At 42.5% G+C, this 21,110-nt stretch overlaps 2 protein-coding genes across 2 annotated transcripts; both read left to right on the forward strand.

Annotated features, from left to right (window-relative positions):
• Nucleotides 1-485: 485 nt before the first annotated feature.
• Nucleotides 486-5,809, forward strand: LOC139327758 (nuclear receptor subfamily 4 group A member 2-like). The gene is made up of 8 exons (XM_070957707.1): nucleotides 486-604; nucleotides 711-767; nucleotides 1,039-1,883; nucleotides 3,051-3,180; nucleotides 3,295-3,452; nucleotides 3,629-3,828; nucleotides 4,202-4,380; nucleotides 5,215-5,809. Exons 3-8 carry the CDS (start codon nucleotides 1,044-1,046, stop codon nucleotides 5,460-5,462), a joined length of 1,755 nt encoding a protein of 584 aa, XP_070813808.1. The 5' UTR covers nucleotides 486-604; nucleotides 711-767; nucleotides 1,039-1,043; the 3' UTR covers nucleotides 5,463-5,809.
• Nucleotides 5,810-15,591: 9,782 nt separating this feature from the next.
• Nucleotides 15,592-20,617, forward strand: LOC139327821 (tubulin alpha-1B chain-like). Its single transcript, XM_070957823.1, has 4 exons — nucleotides 15,592-15,678; nucleotides 18,642-18,864; nucleotides 19,223-19,371; nucleotides 19,457-20,617. The coding sequence occupies exons 1-4, from the start codon at nucleotides 15,676-15,678 to the stop codon at nucleotides 20,435-20,437; spliced, it is 1,356 nt and encodes a 451-aa protein (XP_070813924.1). The 5' UTR covers nucleotides 15,592-15,675; the 3' UTR covers nucleotides 20,438-20,617.
• The last annotated feature ends 493 nt before the right edge of the window (nucleotides 20,618-21,110 follow it).

Genomic DNA, 21,110 nt, shown 5'->3' on the forward strand with positions numbered 1-21,110 from the left:
AATGATGCTCCCCATCTATCGCCAAGCAGTGATTAAAGAACAGCTGTTGAACGTGATCTTCGAGAGGAAACGAGATGCCAAAAGGCATCTACTAGCAGCCCAATTTAGAAAATACTAAAAAGAATCGCAGCTTCTTACATACGATGCAAATTGCAACAAACTGGGCTCCGAGCATAATTTCCAAATCACATGAACCACTTTCTGCCCACACCAGTCAATGTCACACACACACACACACACACACACACACACACACACACACACACACACACACACACACACACACACACACACACACACACACACACACACACACACACACACACACACACACACACACCAGCCCGCCCGCCCCTCTGTGGCTTGTGCGTAATCGGGTTTGGCACAAGGGTGCGCACCACGTAAACAAAAGCACATTGTCTGTGTCACTGGCAGGCAGTCTGCAATCCAAGAGTGGGAGAAGTGAACAGTCATTTCCTTTGCTCTCCAGACACTGAGTGGACTTTTCTGGTCGTGGCTGAAGGTCTAATAGATCCCACAAGCGACACTCCAACAGAGATGGGATTACTCGTCAGTGTCCTCCTGCGCTGGATGGAGGTCTGAGGTATTGCATATTTTACTTTTTCCTCGAAATTTTATGAAGAAATCGATGGCTGCATGTCAGTGCAACGCTTGCAAGTGATACTCTGATGTTTATTGTCTCACACCAGGCGAACTCTGGCGGGGAATAGCATTTTTCTGGGGGGAAAAGACAACTAAAGCTTAAGGTAATAACCTATCCAAGTCTGGTCTTGCATCCCGGGTTCATGGTGTTTTCTGATTTAAAATAATCTAAAGGTCTGATCTGTCTTCCAACAAGTGGAAATTTCTGTCTGACGGGAGCGTAATGTTTTTCCAACGGACTTTCTGAAACAATCATGAAGAAAATTACAAAGACGGCCTCCGAAATCAATGCTTAATATCTGATATAAGCGAAATAGCCTTGCACTTGTCTGTTTTGTCCACTTTGGCCTGAATGCATTATGCCCATGTTTGCAGGGACCATGCCGTGTGTCCAGACCCAGTGCGGCTCCTCTCCACAAGGTGCCTGCCCGGCCTCTCAGAGCATCGGCGGAGAGCGCAGCTGCGACTTCCTCACCCCGGAGTTTGTCAAGTTCAGCATGGACCTTACTAACAGTGAAATCTCGGCTGCAACATCGGGTCCCAGTTTTGGCCCTTTGGGTGACACGTATGGCTCCGGCTACGACGTGAAGCCCCCGTGCCTCTTCCAAATGCCAGCACAAGGGGAGCTTCCGTGCGTCAAGGTCGAGGATGCGCATGGGTGTCCGCGGTATCAGCCGAATCAGCATCACCAGTCCGAGGAGCTGCTTTCTTCCCCGGGCTCTGTTTATTATTACCGGTCTCCGTCACCGCACGCTCCCATCACATCCAACTATCAAACTCCACCGGCGCACATATGGGAGGACTCCGGCTCTCTGTACAGTTTTCGACAAGACTATTTGACGGCGGCGCACAGGAAAAACACACTATCCAGATTCTCGCTGATATCCCTCAAACACGCGCAACAACAGAGCTTATCCACCTGCCAAATGAAATTTGACGGATCTCTCCATGTGTCCATGAACCTGGACGCAGCCGGGGCGCACCAGCCGCTGGACAGCCCAGGGGTTTTGAGCTCCACTGCCCTCGGAAAGCAGCCCGGGGTGGGATTTCCTCACCCTCTCCAGCTCGCCCACAGTCACCACTTTATGGACTACCAGACTTCTGCCGCTGCCAGCCGAGGACCGCTTAGCACGGAGGGGCTGTGCGCGGTGTGCGGGGATAACGCAGCCTGCCAGCACTACGGAGTGCGCACTTGCGAGGGCTGCAAGGGTTTCTTCAAGGTTTGTCCTCGATGCAACTTTATTATAAAGCTGCATGGAAAAGCTGCAGTTTCAACTGGGATATCTGCAGGCAGCTCATGGGCTCACAGAATGCGGGTATCATTATTATCCTGATGAAGTTTCAGTTAATGCTGTGGAAATGACGCGCAAGAAGCGCATGTGACATGTTAAAAGTGTCAGTCAAAAGGGAAAAACACAACCCCAGTTCTTCCCAACTCTCTAAAATAACGTATCTGATGCTGCTTTTACGAGCATTAGAAAACGCCAGACTTCTTAATTAAAATGGATATATTCGCTTTTATCTCTCTCCATATACAGAAGACTACTTGGCCACACTGTCGTCTAATAAAACTCTAATTCGAGTAATAAGCAATGTAAAAATTCCACTGGGACCCCTGACTGGCCTCTGAAATTGGACATTATGCTTCATTTGCACGTTTTGATCTCTTGACACACGCGTGTTCGGGGCAAATGTCCTGTATGAAAATGGCCACCAACGTGCCATGAATAAAAACATTCCCCTTCTCCTCTCTGAAGGAGATTCCCGGGGGCAGTTCTCCAAATTATGACTGACCACGACCCTGTATTTACCCAGACTGCCCTGTCCGCCTGCTGAATGCCTTACACTGCCTCAGATGGCCCACAGGAGCAAGAGTGCTGCTGCTAATTTTCAGAGGACAATTTAATGGTTATTACAAAAATGGGTCTCAAAGCAACCGAAAAAGGTTCTTCATGTTGAACCATTTCCCAAAGACCTTTGAAGACCCTTCTAGAAAGGTTACCCATGTCACCAGATCAGACCATCTCTCACAGACATGTAGAAGGCCCCCACCGATGCCATGCAGTGAACCTTCTGAGGACTGTTCGACACCAAAGTATTAGTTCTACAGAGACCATAATTGTGTTTCAAAGCTCTTTCCAGATGCCCTGACAACTGGCACCAACATGCAGCAAAGAGAATGTACAAAAAAGGCGCATCGGGTTGGCCCTGTGTGTAGTTTTATGGTACCAGGTATTTTTATCGTGATAAACACAGATGAAAAAGAGGAGCCAATGAGGATGAGGTTGAGAACTAAATTCAACCTGAAGTTCACTCAAAGTGTTCTTTACGTTTTATGTCTTTATATTTCTCAACGTTGTTTAAAACATTTTTCCTTCTCCATGCAGCGCACAGTACAAAAAAATGCCAAGTACGTGTGTTTGGCTTCAAAAAGCTGCCCTGTGGACAAACGCAGGAGGAACCGATGCCAATATTGCCGCTTCCAGAAGTGCCTTGCAGTGGGAATGGTCAAAGAAGGTAAACCATTCAACCTTAGAGACACATTTTACATCTGGCATTAGAGCAGTGGTAATTCCAATTCGACTGATCTCACAACAAAAGTTGAAAAGCATATCCTGTTTCTCGCTGCAGTGGTGAGGACAGACAGTCTGAAAGGTCGAAGGGGTCGTCTGCCGTCCAAACCTAAAGCTGTTCCGGACTCATCTTCACCTGTCAGCACCCTTTTGAGCTCCCTCATCAGGGCACATGTGGAATCGAACCCTCCGCCTTCTCTCCTTGACTGCTTCAGAGTAAGTGTGGGCTTCATTTCATTGCTTTATGATTGAGATAAAGCAAGTACGGCAAGAGTTGTACTTTTCACACAATGTGTCGGGTGCCTGTGTGGCCCCTATACACAGCATATTAGACCTGTAATTGATGTATTTTCTATCTTTTCTACTTAATCCCGCTGATGACCTTGTTCTAGCTCAAGGAGAGTCCAGGAAGTGCGCTGGGAGATGACGCTCAGCATGTGCGGCAGTTTTACGACCTCCTGACCAGATCGATGGAGGTGATTCGAGGCTGGGCACAGAAGATCCCAGGCTTCACCTCCCTGCCAAAACACGACCAAGACCTCCTCTTCTACTCTGCTTTCCTGGAGCTCTTTGTTTTACGATTGTCTTACAGGTAAAGACAATGACAAAGGAACCCATCTTCTGAAGCTACATTGCCATTTTGTCTGCAAATATGAACAATGCATCACAGGTTAGAAGTCCTGAGCATGTAAATATGTCTGTTGATGGATCCTCCAATAAACACAACTAAGCTCAGGAACAGATTTGTTATTCAAGCACTTTTTTGCCACCAATGAAAGACAGGGTAACAGCTGGAGAGGCCTTAGAAGGACATGGGAGATTCCAGAAGGAGGATAGAGCATTTTGTCTTAAGGCCTAAAATTTGAAGCCAGGGCCTTGGACGCTTTTCTCTGCACCGATCTTGTACATAAAACTGTAACCAGGCCGTTTATATCCACCTCTCACAAGCTGTCATACTATTTCAGATCCAAACCAGAGGAAGGGAAGCTGATGTTCTGTGACGGCTCCGTGTGGCACCGACTCCAGTGCCTGCGGGGCTTTGGGGAGTGGATTGACAGCATCGTTGAATTCTCTGCTAATCTGCAGAGGATGAACCTGGACGTATCCACCTTCTCCTGCATGTGCACCCTCGCCCTGGTCACCGGTGAGACGCTCGAAAACACTTTCTGTGCGACTGCGGGTCATCTTCTGATACTGTGTTCACATACTGCGGCTCTTTTCCAGGATTTCGAAATTGCAATTAATTATTGGTGGAAACAACAAAGTAGACCAAATTCACATATCTGCCATTTTATGTTCAAATTAAATTATGCGAAGAGGTGCAGTTTTAAGCTAAAAGAAGTACATTTTCTTGCCTGGGTGCATATGTACCACAATGTTTAAGGACTCAACATTATGTAGGACACATCAAAACTGACCTTGTGACGAGGAGGTACTTGCTGCCAGAGGATAGCCCTACATGGAAAGAAAGTAGAAAAGCTCAAAAAAGTAAAGTTATGTAGAATTAGTGTGATGGCTAAATGTTTACAATTGTTAATTCAAAGTAATGAAAAAATGGTTGAAGTCGTTAAATACTTAGCTAAAAGTATGGGTAGATATTAGCTAGGCTAACAGTAAGCTAATGGATAACTTTGAAACACTTAGCTAAAAGCTATGGGTAAAAGTTAACAATAAGCCTAATGGATAAACATTTGGAATAGTTAGGTAAATGTGATGATAAATAGCTACAACACTGAACAAACTGATGACATTGCTAAAATCATGGATAAATGGTGAAATGGCTAAAAACAATGAAATAATAAGATCACATATTTTTTTCAAAATAAAACCCTTTAAATGTCAAGCTGTCAAATATCAGTGTGCAGTGAATGCAGTTAATTTTCATAATTAAAGACAATTAAATGCTCGCCTCTTAAAAATGATACTACATCACGTTGGTCTGATATCGTTGTGTGTGATGTGATTTACGGACCCGCAGAGCGACACGGACTGAAGGAGCCCAAGAAAGTGGAGGAGCTGCAGAACAACATCGTCAAGTGCTTGAAGGAGGGCGACGGAGGCTCAAGCTGCTGGTCCAACCATCTGTCCAGACTGTTGGAAAAACTGCGTGAGCTTCGCACTCTGTGCATCCAGGGCCTGCAGAGGATTTTCTATTTGAAGCTGGAGGATTTGGTGCCGCCGCCTGCAATAATAGATAAGTTATTCCTCGACACGTTGCCATTTTAGAGACATAAGAAAACACACATGGGGACGTTTTTCTCCGCAGCTTCCTTTGCTTTAATCCCCGCAGTCCTTCCTGACAGTTTCACACCTGTACACTGCATTAAAACATAAAAAAAAATAAAAAATCTAATCGAGTTGCCGAATCGCGTGAAAATGAGCATTCCCGACGCAAAAACGTGAAACTCACCTGTAATTTTCTCCTTAATATCAAGCGATCAGATGAGTGAAATTGAACACAAAGCCATGATGATGGGGACTTTTTCAATTTTCAGACCAATTTTATTGCTTTATTGCTTATTTCCAGCCTGCCCAGGTTTTTCCCTCTTCTCAGCCTGTACAGGCACTTTTGATACGACTGTGTCTCATTTAGGTTTTTCATAACATATTAGTGATTAATATAATAATATTGAGTAGACGGTTGTGTCCTCAGAGTAAACTGTCATTGTCCATGTTTTAATAAATAAATGACCATTACTGCTGCCGGACTTTGTCTCATTCATCAGCTTTTTTTTTTGGTACTTTCATTTTTAAGAAAGAAAATCCTACTTCTGCAATGACTCAACAAATTTGAGGATGTAGCTCATTTTTATTTCCTGACTTAAAACGCCGATTCGGAGATATGTGATTATTTTTCACTTAAATAAAACACTGGTAACTGCATGCAGGTTGTCGTCTATAGCTTCTGCAGCGATGCGTTTAAAGGTAATCTTCCTTATAAGAAATGGCCTTTATTGAAGCATATAGTAAAACATTATTCAATTTATGCAATTTGTTTTAATTCTGCAAAGCTAACAGGCTGTCTGCTCAGGTAATGCATATCATATTTTTTAATATTTCCAATATATGAGTACAAACTACTAACTTCCATTTGTTATTTCTGCAACAAGCAGGCATTAAGTAATGCAATATATAACCTGAGACTTGAGGACACACTGGAAAACAATACATACTACACCCAAAGTTTTCTAAAATATACAAGTGACACCATTTTTTTTATTATTCAGTTTGTCATTTTCACCACAAAAAGACACAAGAAAGGCAAAATATTGGAGAGTAATTAGCACACTGGTCAATGAGGATTGTGTGTCAAGGTCAAAGGTCAAGTTAACCCTCAGTGTGTTCCAGCTGACAAATTTAATCTAAGACATGAAATAGAAATGTATGTGTGTGTGTGTGTGTGTGTGTGTGTTTATTGGCCGCTGGCTGCCTGACATTTCTGCAGCCCTTTGGTTAGTTCTGGCATTAAGAAGTCCTTTTCTGCTGCTGTTAGCGAAGATAAAGGCCTGGAATTCAGCAAACAGGGGAACATACGGCTGCTGCTCACAGTGCTAAAGAAAATGTAAGCGCTCCTGTTGCTCATCCTTGTGTTGCAAAAGCTTGTTAGTATGATTAGAATTAAAGTCCACTTCAGGAAAAACATTAATTTTGGCTTCTTGACCTTAAAAGACCACCAGCGAACGACTAAATCCTTAAAACATAATCAGATCAGCCTGGAGAGGTTAAATCACTCTAAATCATCCCAGCCGGCTTGTACTCAGCCTCGTCCTCGTCTGCAACAATGTGACACGTCTTTTCTTCTATCTGGTAGAAAGAATTGATTTTATGGTTTGAAAAAGGTCTTATGGAAAGAAAAAAAATAGGATGATGTTCCAAAGAAGGTTTTAATAGGCCTGCGGATCAATAGTGGAGGCTGTTCAATGCTCCGGCGTGGCGGGCGGAGATAGAAATGAATCGATGGCAATATCGGAAAAAAGTCCAATTTATTCTCACGATGATGGTGATTGACAGGTAGAGAGAGTGAATAATACAATATCAGACGTTTCACACCAGGACTACAGTGATAGCTCCTACAGCAATTTTACAGATACAGATATTAAAAGACTCCATTAAGTGCAGTACTGAGTACTACAGAGACGACTCCAGTGGAACTCCAAAGACGGATGACATATAGATATATTTGGAACTGCAGTGACACGGAGTAAAAATACCTCGAATCATATGTCATGACTGACCATCAGAGACATTCAGATGAGTGACAAATAAAAGGAAAAACCAGTGTCTTAGTAAAATCAGTTTTATTCGTAAAGCCCACAACAGGCCGACATGCAACAGATAAATAACCAGTGATGGAAAGTATCTCAATACATTTACTCAAGTACTGCACATTTCCAAGGTACTTAAACTTTACGTGACTATTTCCACTTAATACTATTGTACTTTTTTCTCCATCACATTTATTTGATCATTTTATTTACTTTACACATTCAGAACAAATAAATTAGGAAGCATATTTATATATTAAGAAAAGACTTTATTGATCCTTTGAGTATATTTTGACACTAATGTTTTTGTATTTTTGAGTGCAGGCTTTTCACTTGTAACAGAGTATTTCTACACTGTGGTTTTGCTATTTTAATGAAGTAAAAGATTACTAGAGTACTTCTTCCACCACTGGAAATAAGAAGAGGAAAATTCCAAATAAAATGGAAATATGTAAGAATATGTGTAAGAATATTATTCCACCAAGACTTTCAAGGAGGACACGAGACTCAAAGACGCTGTCCACTCAGCGGGAGAAGAGACGCGACAAGAGGAGGAAGCCGTTAAAAGCAGAGGCAGAGCTGCACTGAGGTCTGATGCCGGACACCGAAACTCTGAAATGAATCACCAACAATTCTCTGAACTTTTTCTGGCAAAAGCGCCAAACACTCCGTGCCTCCAGCTTCTAAAATGTGCTCGTCTTCATCTTGTGTGATAATAAACCGATTATATTTGGGTTTTGAACTGTTGATCTGACAAAACAAGACACTTGAAGCCAAATCTGTCACCATTTTCTGACAATTTATGGACAATTACTCAGAAAAATGATGGTGGGGAGTACTGACACAAAGTCTTCCAGAGGCATTGAAGTGGTGACTTTGAAGGCAATAACATATGATTCACATCACTATGAAGTCTCCTGCAGTAACGTTACAGGACTGTACTAATAAAGAGATTTTAACTACCGGATGACCTTCACTATGTGGCCAAAGAGCATTTGGCCTCCCCTCTTGTCTTTCATGGCCTGCAGCATGCAAAGATACTTTTCAGCTTCAAAGCTGCAAAGCCAAGTCCAAAAATAACAAGTTTTTCCCAGTTTGGTCTGCAAAGAGCCCTGACCATCCAACACCTTTAGGATGAACTGAAGCACCAGACCTGATCAGTGCTGCTCCTCCCTGAGACCAGAGGAGAGGTTGTAAAATGAGATTTTCAACAATCACACACAGACATAATGCTCAGGCGTCCACATACTTTTGGCCATTTAATGTATGTCAGCTCATTATCTTGACATTGAAAGACACTGAAAAATTTCAAAGGTGTTCACATACTTTTGGCCATTTAATTTGGCTTCCTACAGACTATTGAGCGGGAATGTTGTAGTGGCACCATAAGAGATGAAGTGCTCTTTAAATGAAGTAGAAAGATGCACCATGAGAAAGTCCCAAAAGAAAAGATTAAAAGAAAGCTGCTTCCCTAAACATGAATATCTTCACCCCTCTGAGGTCTTCCCGATTGTCTCAATCAACAGCTGAACTTGCAGGTTGTTTTTCGGGGGGGGGGGGGGGGGGGGGGGGGTCCTGGCCTTGAGGCTGGCGGAGGCCGTGCAGGAGCATCAAGTATTTTTATCTCGAGAGCTCGATTTGTGGGATTTTTCTGAGACTCTGACTGCCAACTTTGATCTCTGCATCCATCCAGCTTCAATACGGCTTAACCCTTATCACTACCAGCCCAGAGACCGCGAGCATCAAGATGGATTTATAGGCAGGGACACCCGGTTACTTTCAACATGTAATCCATTATAGATTATTACAGATTACTGATCAGATGCTTCAATAGTTGTTGGAATTATAACTGAGTCAGACATAACATCTGTTCGATCCATTCTTGGGAATATAAGATAATAAATTTCTTACATTTCAACATCCACTGGAACGTCGACTGCTCTTAGACTATGAATACAACTGATGTAATATTTATATTAGAAGCACGACTTTTATATGATTTGGAGCATAAATGCAAGATCCACTATGCATTAATCCACACACAATACTTGATCAGTTAAACCAACTTTCTGTTATCATAATACCTCTGAACCCTGATAAAAGTGAGCTCAGCCCACATGATTTCAGTTTTGTTAACTGGCCTCCACGAGGTGTGGCTGAATTGTTTCAACAAACATACTTTACTCTGATTCATATCTGCTTTAAAACTCACATTTATGAACAAGCCTTCACATTTGGACAACACTGATTTAAAACCAAACCACAGAAATGATCAGAACATCAATTACAATCAGTCATTTGGCAGATGCTTTTATCCAAAGCGACAAACATATGAATTCACAAAACGATGGCAGTTTTTTTGGGGTTCTGTATCTTACCCAAGAATACTTCAACATGTGGACTGAATTTCATTCACAAATTTTGTTCATTCACAAAGAGTGGTGACTGCACTCCAGTTAGCTGTTGAAACATCCATCCATTTTCTATACCCTTTCGGGGTTGCGGGGGGCTGGAGCTACAATGGGCGAGAGGCGGGGTACACCCTGGACCGGTCGCCAGCCGATTGCAGGGCCACATACAAGGACAAACAAACATTCACACTCGCACTCACACCTACGGACAATTTAGAGTCACCAATTAACCTAATGAGCATGTTTTTGGTCTGTGGGAGGAAGCTGGAGTGCCCGGAGAGAACCCACGCATGCACGGGAAGAACATGCAAACTTCACACAGAAAGGCCCCGCCTGACCCGGGGATCGAACCAGCAACCTTCTTGCTGTGAGGCACGCGCACTACCTGCTGCGCCACCGTGCAGCCAACGCTGTTGAAACAGCCGAAGCTAAAGCTAATTAGCCTTTTTTACATGCTTCCTTGAATGAAAATCTGTTTTTATACTCCAAAAGCTCAGAAATGGTCTTGTCATACCATATAAATAACACAACAGCTAAATCTCATGATGGAGAGAACGAAGACCAGGCTAGTTCTGGCAAATGTTAACTAGCCTGGATTGCAGTAACTGCTGCCTCTTTAGCCCCCAACTCTGGTGGAAATCGCATGATTTAATGTGGTTAAGACACCTTTAAATCACATGCATTTAATTAAAGTTTCATCTCTTACACTACCTAGCTGTTTCATAAGGCAGTTTATTGCAGTCAGACAAGTGTGGCTGTTTAAAAAACTGCTTTAACTATTTGCCTCAGGTTCATTTGTTGAGGAAAGCAATCAGTGGATTTTAGTGGATTAGTATTATGTCAGGATGAAGGGTCCACTTAGCAACTCTTCCTCTAAATCTTCCTGTCATCAAAACAACAGACAATAATTGGAAGGGATTAGAGTTCTTTACTTCCAAGGCTAAATCCTTCAGGGGGTCTCTAACTTACTACTGAAATTAGCATTCTCTGCTAACAGCTAACAGTTGTCTGGACACTTGAATCACTGGATTGGATTATTTCAGCCCTGAGACAAAATACAGAAGACAAACAGACATTCCCAGGTGATGCATCAAGAACCTAAAATATTCCACTTCAATTTTTTGTAACCCCAAGCAGAGTTAATTTATTAACAGGAAGTTGGTGATAGGGACTGACTGCATCGCATTATTGGAAAAATCCTCAACAATTTATCCAGATTATAAATGTGTCGTTTAGCAGTTAGATATTGACATTTTATTGTCGGGAGACAACTGTTTTAGCTGATTTCTTTAAAATCTTGACTGCTGCTGCTTGATTTCCTTCCACTTGGTAAAGAAAAGGCTGTCTGATTGTTAACTTTAAATGAGCTACACTGACGATTTTACACACTGTCTGATTTATGTTGTTTCATTCAGTCATTGCCATGAACGGGACCATGATGAAACCAGCTGCTTCCATCTGACGCCAGCCGCATAGTTATCAGTGTTTATCCAAATATTGACTCATGAACTCCTGCTTCCTGGCCCAGAGGGCGAACACTTTCCATCAAATTTTAATTCTTCATCACAAAAATTACGTCAGCTTCAATTATTCTGAAGTAACAGAACTTTAGACTTTTCTTACAGTGCAAATGCACACAGGTCTTAAGTGTCTAAAATCCTAATGACACAGTGAATAATAGCAAATGTGTAGCATATGCAGCATGTGTTAAAACCATGACAACTTCTCTTCACATTTATATGAATATTTATCCTGATACACCAGTGATTTCATTTGCGATGCACTTCCAGTGTTGATTGGCTCAATTTAAACAATGCTGCATAATGTTACACCCATAAATTAGGCAGAAATATTCCACTCTTACTTCCACATCGAAGCGTCTCACATACACATACATACAGTTACAATTGTCGGGGTTGAATTTACAACTTCCTGAAAACAGACATGATGAATATAAAAAGAAACAGTCAAATACTGTGAATTTTCCTCTTCGATCAAGGGTCAATCTCCAAAACTCTGGATCCTACATTTCCCACAATGCAACTTGATAGTGTTTGTAACACAGGCATCATGATGGGTATTTTACGGCATTATACATCTTCATGTGTGAAAACAGAAATCATACAAGTGATTATGGATTATGGATTTAAGTTATGGATTTAATGTTCAGTATATCAGAAAAAAATGGAACAATCCCTCTTTTTAGATGAGGAGTCACCCTCAACTGAAACCTTTAGATCCTCTCTCAAAGGCCATTTCTATTCTTTGGCATTCGGACCTGTGAAACTACACATGTGCCCCAGTGTGTTTTTGTGTATATGCTGTTTGCTCTTGAAATAAATGACTTTTTTTAACTCAAGCTGCTGCAAAAGCAGAAGAATAGGACAAAGAAAAGCTGCCAACCTGTCAGGAGAAGTGAGGGAAAGAAATGGGAAGATGTAAAAGAAAAGTAATCTGCGCGCTTCCAAGGGGAGGAGGACGAAACACAACACTTGAAAAAGATCTCCATTATCCGCCTATCGCAAACTATCTCTCCCTTCCAAAAAAAAAAAGATGCTTACGGGAGCGTTTGAAGAGGAATGAGCGGTTCAGGGGATGAAGCTATAGGCTCCAGAGGACTCAGGGGTTTGTTTGAGGATTATGAGGACGTTTACATTCAGAGCCGAAGGCCTGGTGCGATGAGCCCAGGCCTCTGAAGGCTCCTGGATCAGCTCTGCATTCCTATAAAGAGTGATGGACAGCTAAAGTTCACAAACTGAAGACATTTGTGAGGTGGAAACTGAATTTGAGGGAGAGGAATTACACGATTTCTCACATAAACTCCATGTTTTCTTGAGTGCAGCTGTATAATTGCTCTAACAGTGTTGGAATAATTTAAAAAAAAAATCACAGAACAAGAACAAAAACACTCTACACATGCGGGACCAGACGATATTTATGTGGGCAAGCTTTAGAGCAAATCTGATTTGAGCTCGAACAACATAAATCAAGGCCATTTAGATGGACAGAGGAGGGGCAAAACAATCTTATACTCGACCATGGGTAGTAAATGTATATGATGTAATTGTGGAAATGCTGTTGGTCTTAGGTGTTTCTATCTTTGACTTGATCTGCTCCTCGTCTGTACATTTATTTTTCAATGTCCTATCTTTATTATTGATATTGTTACCAAAATTCCAGTTGAGGTTGAGATAAAGTTGACACTGTCACAAAAATCCTCTGCACTGGAAGGAAACGGACCAGATTTCCTCCTCAGCATGATGTTATCTGCGCTCTGCAGCGTGAGAAGGGTTGAGGACACACATAAACAGGATGAGGACTCCATCTAGTGGCTGTACCCTGCATTGCTATATGAGGGTGAGCTTCACTGCAGCAAATCTTGAAAACATTCAAAATGAAAGCAGCACTTAAAAAATATATTAAAAAAAATAGAAAGTTACATCAGACAGTATTATACCTAAACATTACTTTCATTTTGTACCTTTCAAAGAATATCATTCATTTTCAGCCTATTTTAAATGGCATGAGTCCAATGAAAAATATTATTTTGTTCAAGGCCTTGAACTATCAAATATCTAAAATTAAAGTTTATGATATTTTATACACACACACACACACACACACACACACACACACACACACACACACACACACACACACACACACACACACACAGAGTTAGTTCACTAGATATGTAACATTAGTCCAATTTTTATTGTGCAAGTATAGAGGCTGATTTTCCCTCCTCACTGTCTCTCCACACCTGCCCTGCATCAGCCTCGTTAGCACTGCCCTCCTCCCACTGTTTTCCCCAGCCAATCAGCACCTTCCATCCTCTGGTGCTTCGTTAACCTCATTACCCTCACCTGAGCTTCTCCACCTATCTCACCACCTGCTCCTCATCCCCTCATCGCTTTACTTTGGATTTTAATCTGTGTTTTTTTTGTTTGCAGCATTGAGAGATTTTTTTTTTTTTTGTCACATTCACACATGAACTGATGATCAAATCAGACTTTTTGGCCTTGTTCACACTGCTAGCCCAAATCTGTGTTTAAAGCTGACGTTATACGACAGACTATAAAACACCTGCTGGAGTACTCCCTCAAAGGAGCCAATACGTATGAAAAAAGTACACAAGTATACTTAACGTTTCTGCATAAGGCAGAATATTTAAATATACTTTCCCTGAGTACACCTCTAACACAAGATCTAGTCAAATACACATGTATACATAGACTCCACACTTGTCAGCATGAGGCAAGTACAACACAGTCGGGACACTGTGCTAAACACTGAAGCCCCATATTTAACTGAAAATAGCCTAAAGACACTGAAATGTGTTGTTTTTGAAATGTATATCCTTATTTACAATCTGATGCCAGCAACATGTTTCCAAAAAGTTAGGACAGTGGCAACACAAGACTGGAAAAGTTGTGAAATGCTAAAACAGCTGGAGGAAACATCTTACAGTTAATCAGGTTAACTTGCCACAGTTGAGTAATGTTGGAGATACAAAGAGCCTCCCAGAGAGGCTGAGTCTGTCTGAAGTCGAGATGGGGGGGGTTCACCCTCTGTGACAGACTGTTGGGAAACAGATTAAAGATTCAGACACTCTGAAGAAATCTCTGTGTGTAAGAGACAGGGCCAAAACCCAAGACTGGCTTGCCGTGATCTTCAGGCCTCAGACAGCTCTGCATTGAAAACAGACACAAATCTGTTGTGGACGTCACTGCATGAGCTCAGGAACACGTCCAAAACCATCATCTATGAACACAGTTCATCGCTGCAGCCACAAATGTGAGCCGAAAGTGAGGAAAGCGTCTCTAAACCGCATCCAGAAACACTGATCTCATTTAAGATGGACTGAGGCGAGGCGGAAAACTGTCCTGTGGTCTGACGAGTCAACATTTGAAATTCTTTTCGGAAATTATGGGTCCTCTTGAAGAGGAGAGGGACCATCCGGCTTGTCATCACACACAGCTCAAAAGCCGGGAAGGGGGGGGGGCATTAGTGCATGACATGGCTAACCTGCACATTTGTGAATGCTCCACTAATGCTGAACCATATATTCAGGTTTTGGAGCAACGTACGCCGAATAGGCAGTGTCTTTTTCAGGGAGGACTTTGCTCATTTCAGCTCATATCAGCCAGCCTGCATTCCCGACCTGACCCGGAGACCCCGAACTGTCAAGCAGCTGAAATGATACATCAAGCAAGAATAAGAAAACATTCCACTTTTCAAAATTATGGCAATTACTTCCCAAATGCTTCTGCTTTAAAGATTCGAGATGTTGTCTTTATCCTTTTTTCAATTAAATACGAAGTTCCAGTGTTTTGCAAATCACACTGTGTTACTCCTTACATTTAACAGTGTCCCAACTTTTATGGAAACAGGGTTGTGTAAAAGTTCAATATTTCCCTCTCTTACATATTCAACAATAATTAAATGTTTGTAATTAAACACGTTTCACCACTAGAAATACACTTCACACAGTGATCATGTGAGTGCTTGAGCTGTTGCTTTTACACTGAAAAGGTCAGACAGGAAGCCATATCTCACTCTTGAAAAAACAAAAATTTGAAAACAACAAAGCGAAGCTGTTAATGGCTCCTCCTCATCCTCCTCCGCCTCCCCCTGCCCGCTGCTTTAAAAGTGTGTTTCACACACTGATAGGACTTCACTCACGGAGATCTCATTATAGGTGCACTGTGAGAGCCTGCCAGTTTGAACTTCTTCTCCAAAAAGGACAATTTAAGCAGCACAATGGTGAGAATCAAGTCATTATTACTGTTACTAGTTTAATTCCTTTGATAATATTCCAAAAAAAAGCAACATCTGCCGTGTTTTATGTGCTACTGGTGACTTAGAAAAAACATCAATGCTCCTGAAAATCATAGATTTTTTCCTCTAAAACTTAACAAGCCTGAGCCTTTTGTCGACTGTCTACTTTAGCGGGCTCCAGCCTGCTTCTGAAATAACTTTGCGCCATTGCTACAGCACGCGAAACTCATTCATTTGTTTGAAATAATGAGAAACAGAAAGTCGATTAGCGGAAATGTGCTACCAGGCATGTGGCTCCAGCTCCAGTAAAGGTTAACTGTTTCCATATGGGCACTGGAGGGCTGCCTGAAGGGAGGGCGTGCTTGTTTGCCTGGCTGGTTTGGGGAATGCTGATGTGGCTTCCAGCGGCTGCTTGTGTGTATTTTACATTTCTATTTCTGCTGCTGATAAGCTGCTGGATTCCTGCAGTGTTAGCTGCTGCTTTGGGGTATTCTGAATACATTTGAAGAAATGTCAAAAAGATCAGCAGTCTGCTACAAACATGGGTGTTTTGCTGTCAAACTTCAGGCCAGGCACATGATGTCTGGCCTCACGTTAGCCTTGGATCAACATTTTTACAAGCTAATGAGAGCTAAAGAGTCTTAAGTTCATTCTTCAGCATGAGGTCAGGCCACTGACCTTTCTCTTTTGACTTTGTTCCTTCGTAACACAGGCGCAAACAGTGAGCGTGTTGTAATGTTTGCAGGTCGTTTGGAAAGACGGGGGTGCATAAAAACAGTTTGTCTAGGTGTAAACTCAGAAGAAAAGCCTGCTTCCCCAAATGGGTTTGAGCTGCTGCCTCTTCCTGTTGGGCAATTTGGTAAAAGCATGAAAGGGGAGGAAGTGTTAAGAGTCTTCCTGCCTTCAGAGCTGCTATTCCTCCTTAAAAAGCGCAATTAACACAGAATAATCAGCATACTGTGCTGCAGATTTATTTTCATTATATTACATTTTGGTTTTATAACTATAAAGATTTTGTTCCTGTGAAACCTCAAGAACTGCAAAGCACATATTACTACATAAAAACACAAACAACCTCCTTGTAGTTCATTTTCAATTGGGAAAAGATGAAGTCAAATGTTTTTCTCATTCTTCTGTGTCTTAGTACACAAAGCCCCACTGTGTTGCTGAGATGCCAACGTCAGCCATGACGTAGTTTTAGGACATGATACAGGAAGTAGATAACCACTCAGTTGCCTGGAAGGGTAAATTTCACACTGTGCCTTGTAAACATGAGCGGATGTGGTGAGTTACAACACCAGTGAGCAAATGCTCAACATAAACTTCATTACAATTTTAGAATGGATGATTTTGTCAGCTTTCTGTGGTTGATTTTACATAAATTCACTGAGGCGCTCTTTGCACTTATAGCAAATTATTTCCACGATAAGCTGCAGTCTGGGAGTCCAAGCAGGTCAGTGGGGTACAGTTTAGTGGTCTGTGTGGCTCTCATGATGGGAGTTTCACTCAAAATAGCTGGCTGCTGAGCTGGCTGCCATCGCCATATTTGGCAGCTCCCATGTCAGGGTAGCCCCTCCCCCATCCTTATCACAAGATTTTTTTTCAGGGGAGGGGGAGGTCAAGGGATCAAAATTCACAACAAGTCAAAACCCCACAAAGAAAAAACGATTTTTGTCAAATTTTAGGCTGTTGTTTAGGCTTCAAGTCTGAACAGAACAGAAATTTTTAGGTCAGTTTGGTTATTTGTACTCCTACAACTTCCACCATGGCAGAAGGCTGAAATTACAATCATTTATCTGTGAATTTTAGCTACATTTCAACCATTTATCAAGTACTTTTATGTCGCTGTTTCAACTGTTAAATACTTTTAGCTATTTCAACCATCCATCCTTAACTTTTAGCTACATTTCAGCTGTTACTTTTAGCTATCACAACACTTAATCAGATTTTTTAGCCAATGTTATTACAACCACTTATCCATCGCCTTTAGCTAACCATTTTTCAATTACTTTTAGCTATAATTTCAACCATTTATCCTACATCAGAGTTTGGTTTCCCGAAACTCTTGTCTTGTCGGGTATGAGGTGAGACACCGAAAGCGTCACAGTGATATTTTGACAGCCATACTTGAGGCATCTGTGTTCTCATATTACCAGTGACAGCTGAGCTTCTGTTGACAGACTAACTGCCACAATAACATGTAAACATACAGCAGGCCAAAGCAGTGATGGACCAGCAGAAAGGAATCAGATTCATGCATTTCTAACACAAGTTAACAGTTCATTCATAATGTTAGTTTCTTCCTCAAAAGTGCTACTCATGTACTTTGATGTTCATGAGTTTGGGTTGGCCCGCATTTGCATTTCCATCTCTTCCATCTCCTCGTGAAAGGCCAGTGAACAGAACAGGACAGACGACATTGCACTTTAAACTCCCTCAGGCCAAAATTCCCTTCCAAGTGATGAGACTAAACTTGTTTCAGTCCTCAGCAAGCCTGCACCCATTGCCTGCACCCCACCCCCCCACCCACATCTTTTACAAGGAACTAGAAATACTTCAGCAGGGTGTGGAAGCACTTCGGCCCCACAGACACTTTTGACAAGACTGTGTCAATCACCGCTGTTTCCTTATTAATATGACAACATCGTACTCGCAAAGATCTGTGAAAATGTACCAGTTGTCAGCAAAGTTTGCATATCCTGACCTGAAAATTTGAATGCAGCTTGTGGTGCAACTGGTGTGAAAGTATAAAAGCAGTTGACGACTCCACCCGATGTGTCCTGGTGCTCAACTGTCATTTTCTGAATTCAGTGATGCCATATTGCAGCTGAAAGCATTAAAAATCTCTGCATCATATAGGATTCAATGCCAGAGAGTTAAATAATAATGATAATACAATAAAATGTCAATACAATATTTTATATAATACAATATTTTTTCCTCCACAGCGTGAGTGTATCTCTATCCACGTCGGCCAGGCTGGTGTCCAGATGGGCAACACCTGCTGGGAGCTGTACTGTCTGGAACACGGCATCCAGCCTGATGGCCAAATGCCCACAGAGAAGCCCTCTGGAGGCTACGACGACTCTTTCACCACCTTCTTCAGTGAGACAGGCACCGGGAAGTACGTCCCCAGAGCCATCTTTGTCGACCTGGAGCCCACTGTGATTGGTGAGTTTTAGAGTTTTTTCCTCAAATTTCAGAGCGAAACATAAAGAATTGTAATGTTCAGCCACAACTTCCTGTTTCACATTCTTTGAACTCATCTTTCTGGGAGCTAGTGTTCAGGGGTTAAGGGTCTTGATCAGCAGCTGCTGAGGAAGCAGAAGAAGCTGTTTTCAGTTATGGAAAATTTCTGAATGAAACTACAGAGGGCTGAGCTGAGGAACCAGCTTTTCTGGCAAAGAAACTTCAGATTTAAGACAAATTCAGCATCCAGACCAAAATAAAGTCAATTTTATCAAAAGCCCAAAATCAAAATTATATCTCAGAGGGCATTATACGGTATTCAACCACCTCTCTCTTTCAGATGAGGTCCGCACTGGCACATACCGCCAGCTTTTCCACCCCGAGCAGCTGATTTCAGGAAAGGAGGATGCCGCCAACAACTACGCACGTGGTCACTACACTGTCGGAAAGGAGCACATCGACTGTGTACTCGACAGGATCCGTAAACTGGTAAGACGAGCAAAATTCAAACATGTTTATTCTTACAGCTTTCTTGCAGTATTATTAAATAGTAAGTTCTACCTTTTGTGCACAGTCTGACCAATGCACAGGACTGCAAGGTTTCCTGGTCTTCCACTCCTTTGGAGGAGGAACTGGTTCTGGCTTCACCTCTCTGCTGATGGAGCGCCTCTCAGTAGACTTTGGCAAGAAGTCCAAGCTGGAGTTCGCCATTTACCCAGCCCCTCAGGTGTCTACAGCTGTGGTGGAGCCGTACAACTCCATCCTGACCACCCACACCACCCTGGAGCACTCCGACTGCGCCTTCATGGTGGACAACGAGGCCATCTACGACATCTGCCGCAGGAACCTGGACATCGAGCGTCCATCGTACACCAACCTGAATCGCCTCATCAGCCAGATCGTCTCCTCTATCACTGCCTCTTTGCGCTTCGATGGCGCCTTGAACGTGGACCTGACAGAGTTCCAGACCAACCTGGTGCCCTACCCTCGTATCCACTTCCCTCTGGCCACCTATGCTCCAGTAATCTCAGCAGAGAAGGCCTACCATGAGCAGCTCACTGTGGCTGAAATAACCAACTCTTGCTTTGAGCCAGCCAATCAGATGGTGAAATGTGACCCTCGCCATGGCAAGTACATGGCCTGCTGCCTGCTGTACCGTGGTGACGTAGTGCCCAAAGACGTCAATGTGGCAATCAGCAACATCAAAACCAAGCGCACTATCCAGTTTGTGGACTGGTGTCCCACTGGCTTCAAGGTTGGCATCAACTACCAGCCTCCCACTGTGGTTCCAGGAGGAGACCTCGCCAAAGTTCAGAGGGCGGTGTGCATGCTGAGCAACACCACCGCCATCGCCGAGGCCTGGGCTCGACTCGACCACAAGTTCGATTTGATGTACGCCAAGAGGGCCTTCGTCCACTGGTACGTCGGAGAGGGGATGGAGGAGGGAGAGTTCTCAGAGGCCAGAGAGGACATGGCTGCTCTGGAGAAGGATTATGAAGAGGTCGGTGTCGACTCATTCGAAGAGGAAGGCGAGGAAGATGGGGAGGAATATTAAAAACAGAGCTGTATTAAAGAAAGGGTAGCGGTATGCAGATCATTAATAAACACTAATGTCACTGCTGAGCAGCAATTTGTCCAACCTCAATCCCATGGTGTTTGGTATATTGATATACGACTCTCCAATTAGAGAGAATGTGTCTTTACCTCCTTCTCTAAATAAAGCTGTTTACTCCTACTTCACTTGATCAAATCTTTGTGAAAACTTGAAAAATTAAATCTATCTATCTAAATCTATCTCTTCATGGACAGAAATGTCTATTGTTGGTGACACTCCACATGATTTTCCAACTGATGCATTTCAACGGGAAGTATCTTTTGTGCCTACAGCACATTTCTATGAGTAAATGAAACACCACATTTATATACTGCCCTGGAGTCACAGGAAGGCGGTCAGGGTGAATGGCAGGCATACATTTTTACAATTGCATTTACAGGCGATAATTAAGGCTTTGAAAGTTTGAAAGTGTTTTGGTTTACATAACTTGAAAGTGCTTGAAAAGTGCTTGAATTTTACTCTTAAAAAGCTGAACAAACCCTCATAATGTTAGTTAGTTTTACGTATTCCTGAGGTATTATTTCATTGTGGAAATATACTGATGAAAGATCACTCAAAATTATACCACAATGTAATAATATCCCTACATTCACGTAGCATCAGTGCAAAAAAA

This window comes from Chaetodon trifascialis, chromosome 24 (assembly GCF_039877785.1).
Source record: "Chaetodon trifascialis isolate fChaTrf1 chromosome 24, fChaTrf1.hap1, whole genome shotgun sequence".
NCBI classification, from domain to species: Eukaryota; Metazoa; Chordata; class Actinopteri; order Chaetodontiformes; family Chaetodontidae; genus Chaetodon; species Chaetodon trifascialis.

Bases quoted from the DNA above. Each gene is read 5' to 3' on its own strand.
- LOC139327821 (XM_070957823.1), top strand. The intron at 18,865-19,222 runs GTGAGTTTTAGA...TCTCTCTTTCAG, and splicing joins CCTGGAGCCCACTGTGATTG to ATGAGGTCCGCACTGGCACA. The intron at 19,372-19,456 runs GTAAGACGAGCA...TTTTGTGCACAG, and splicing joins TCGACAGGATCCGTAAACTG to TCTGACCAATGCACAGGACT.
- LOC139327758 (XM_070957707.1), top strand. From the start codon at position 1,044: ATGCCGTGTGTCCAGACCCAGTGCGGCTCCTCTCCACAAGGTGCCTGC. The intron at 3,181-3,294 runs GTAAACCATTCA...TTCTCGCTGCAG, and splicing joins AGTGGGAATGGTCAAAGAAG to TGGTGAGGACAGACAGTCTG. The intron at 3,453-3,628 runs GTAAGTGTGGGC...ACCTTGTTCTAG, and splicing joins CTCTCCTTGACTGCTTCAGA to CTCAAGGAGAGTCCAGGAAG.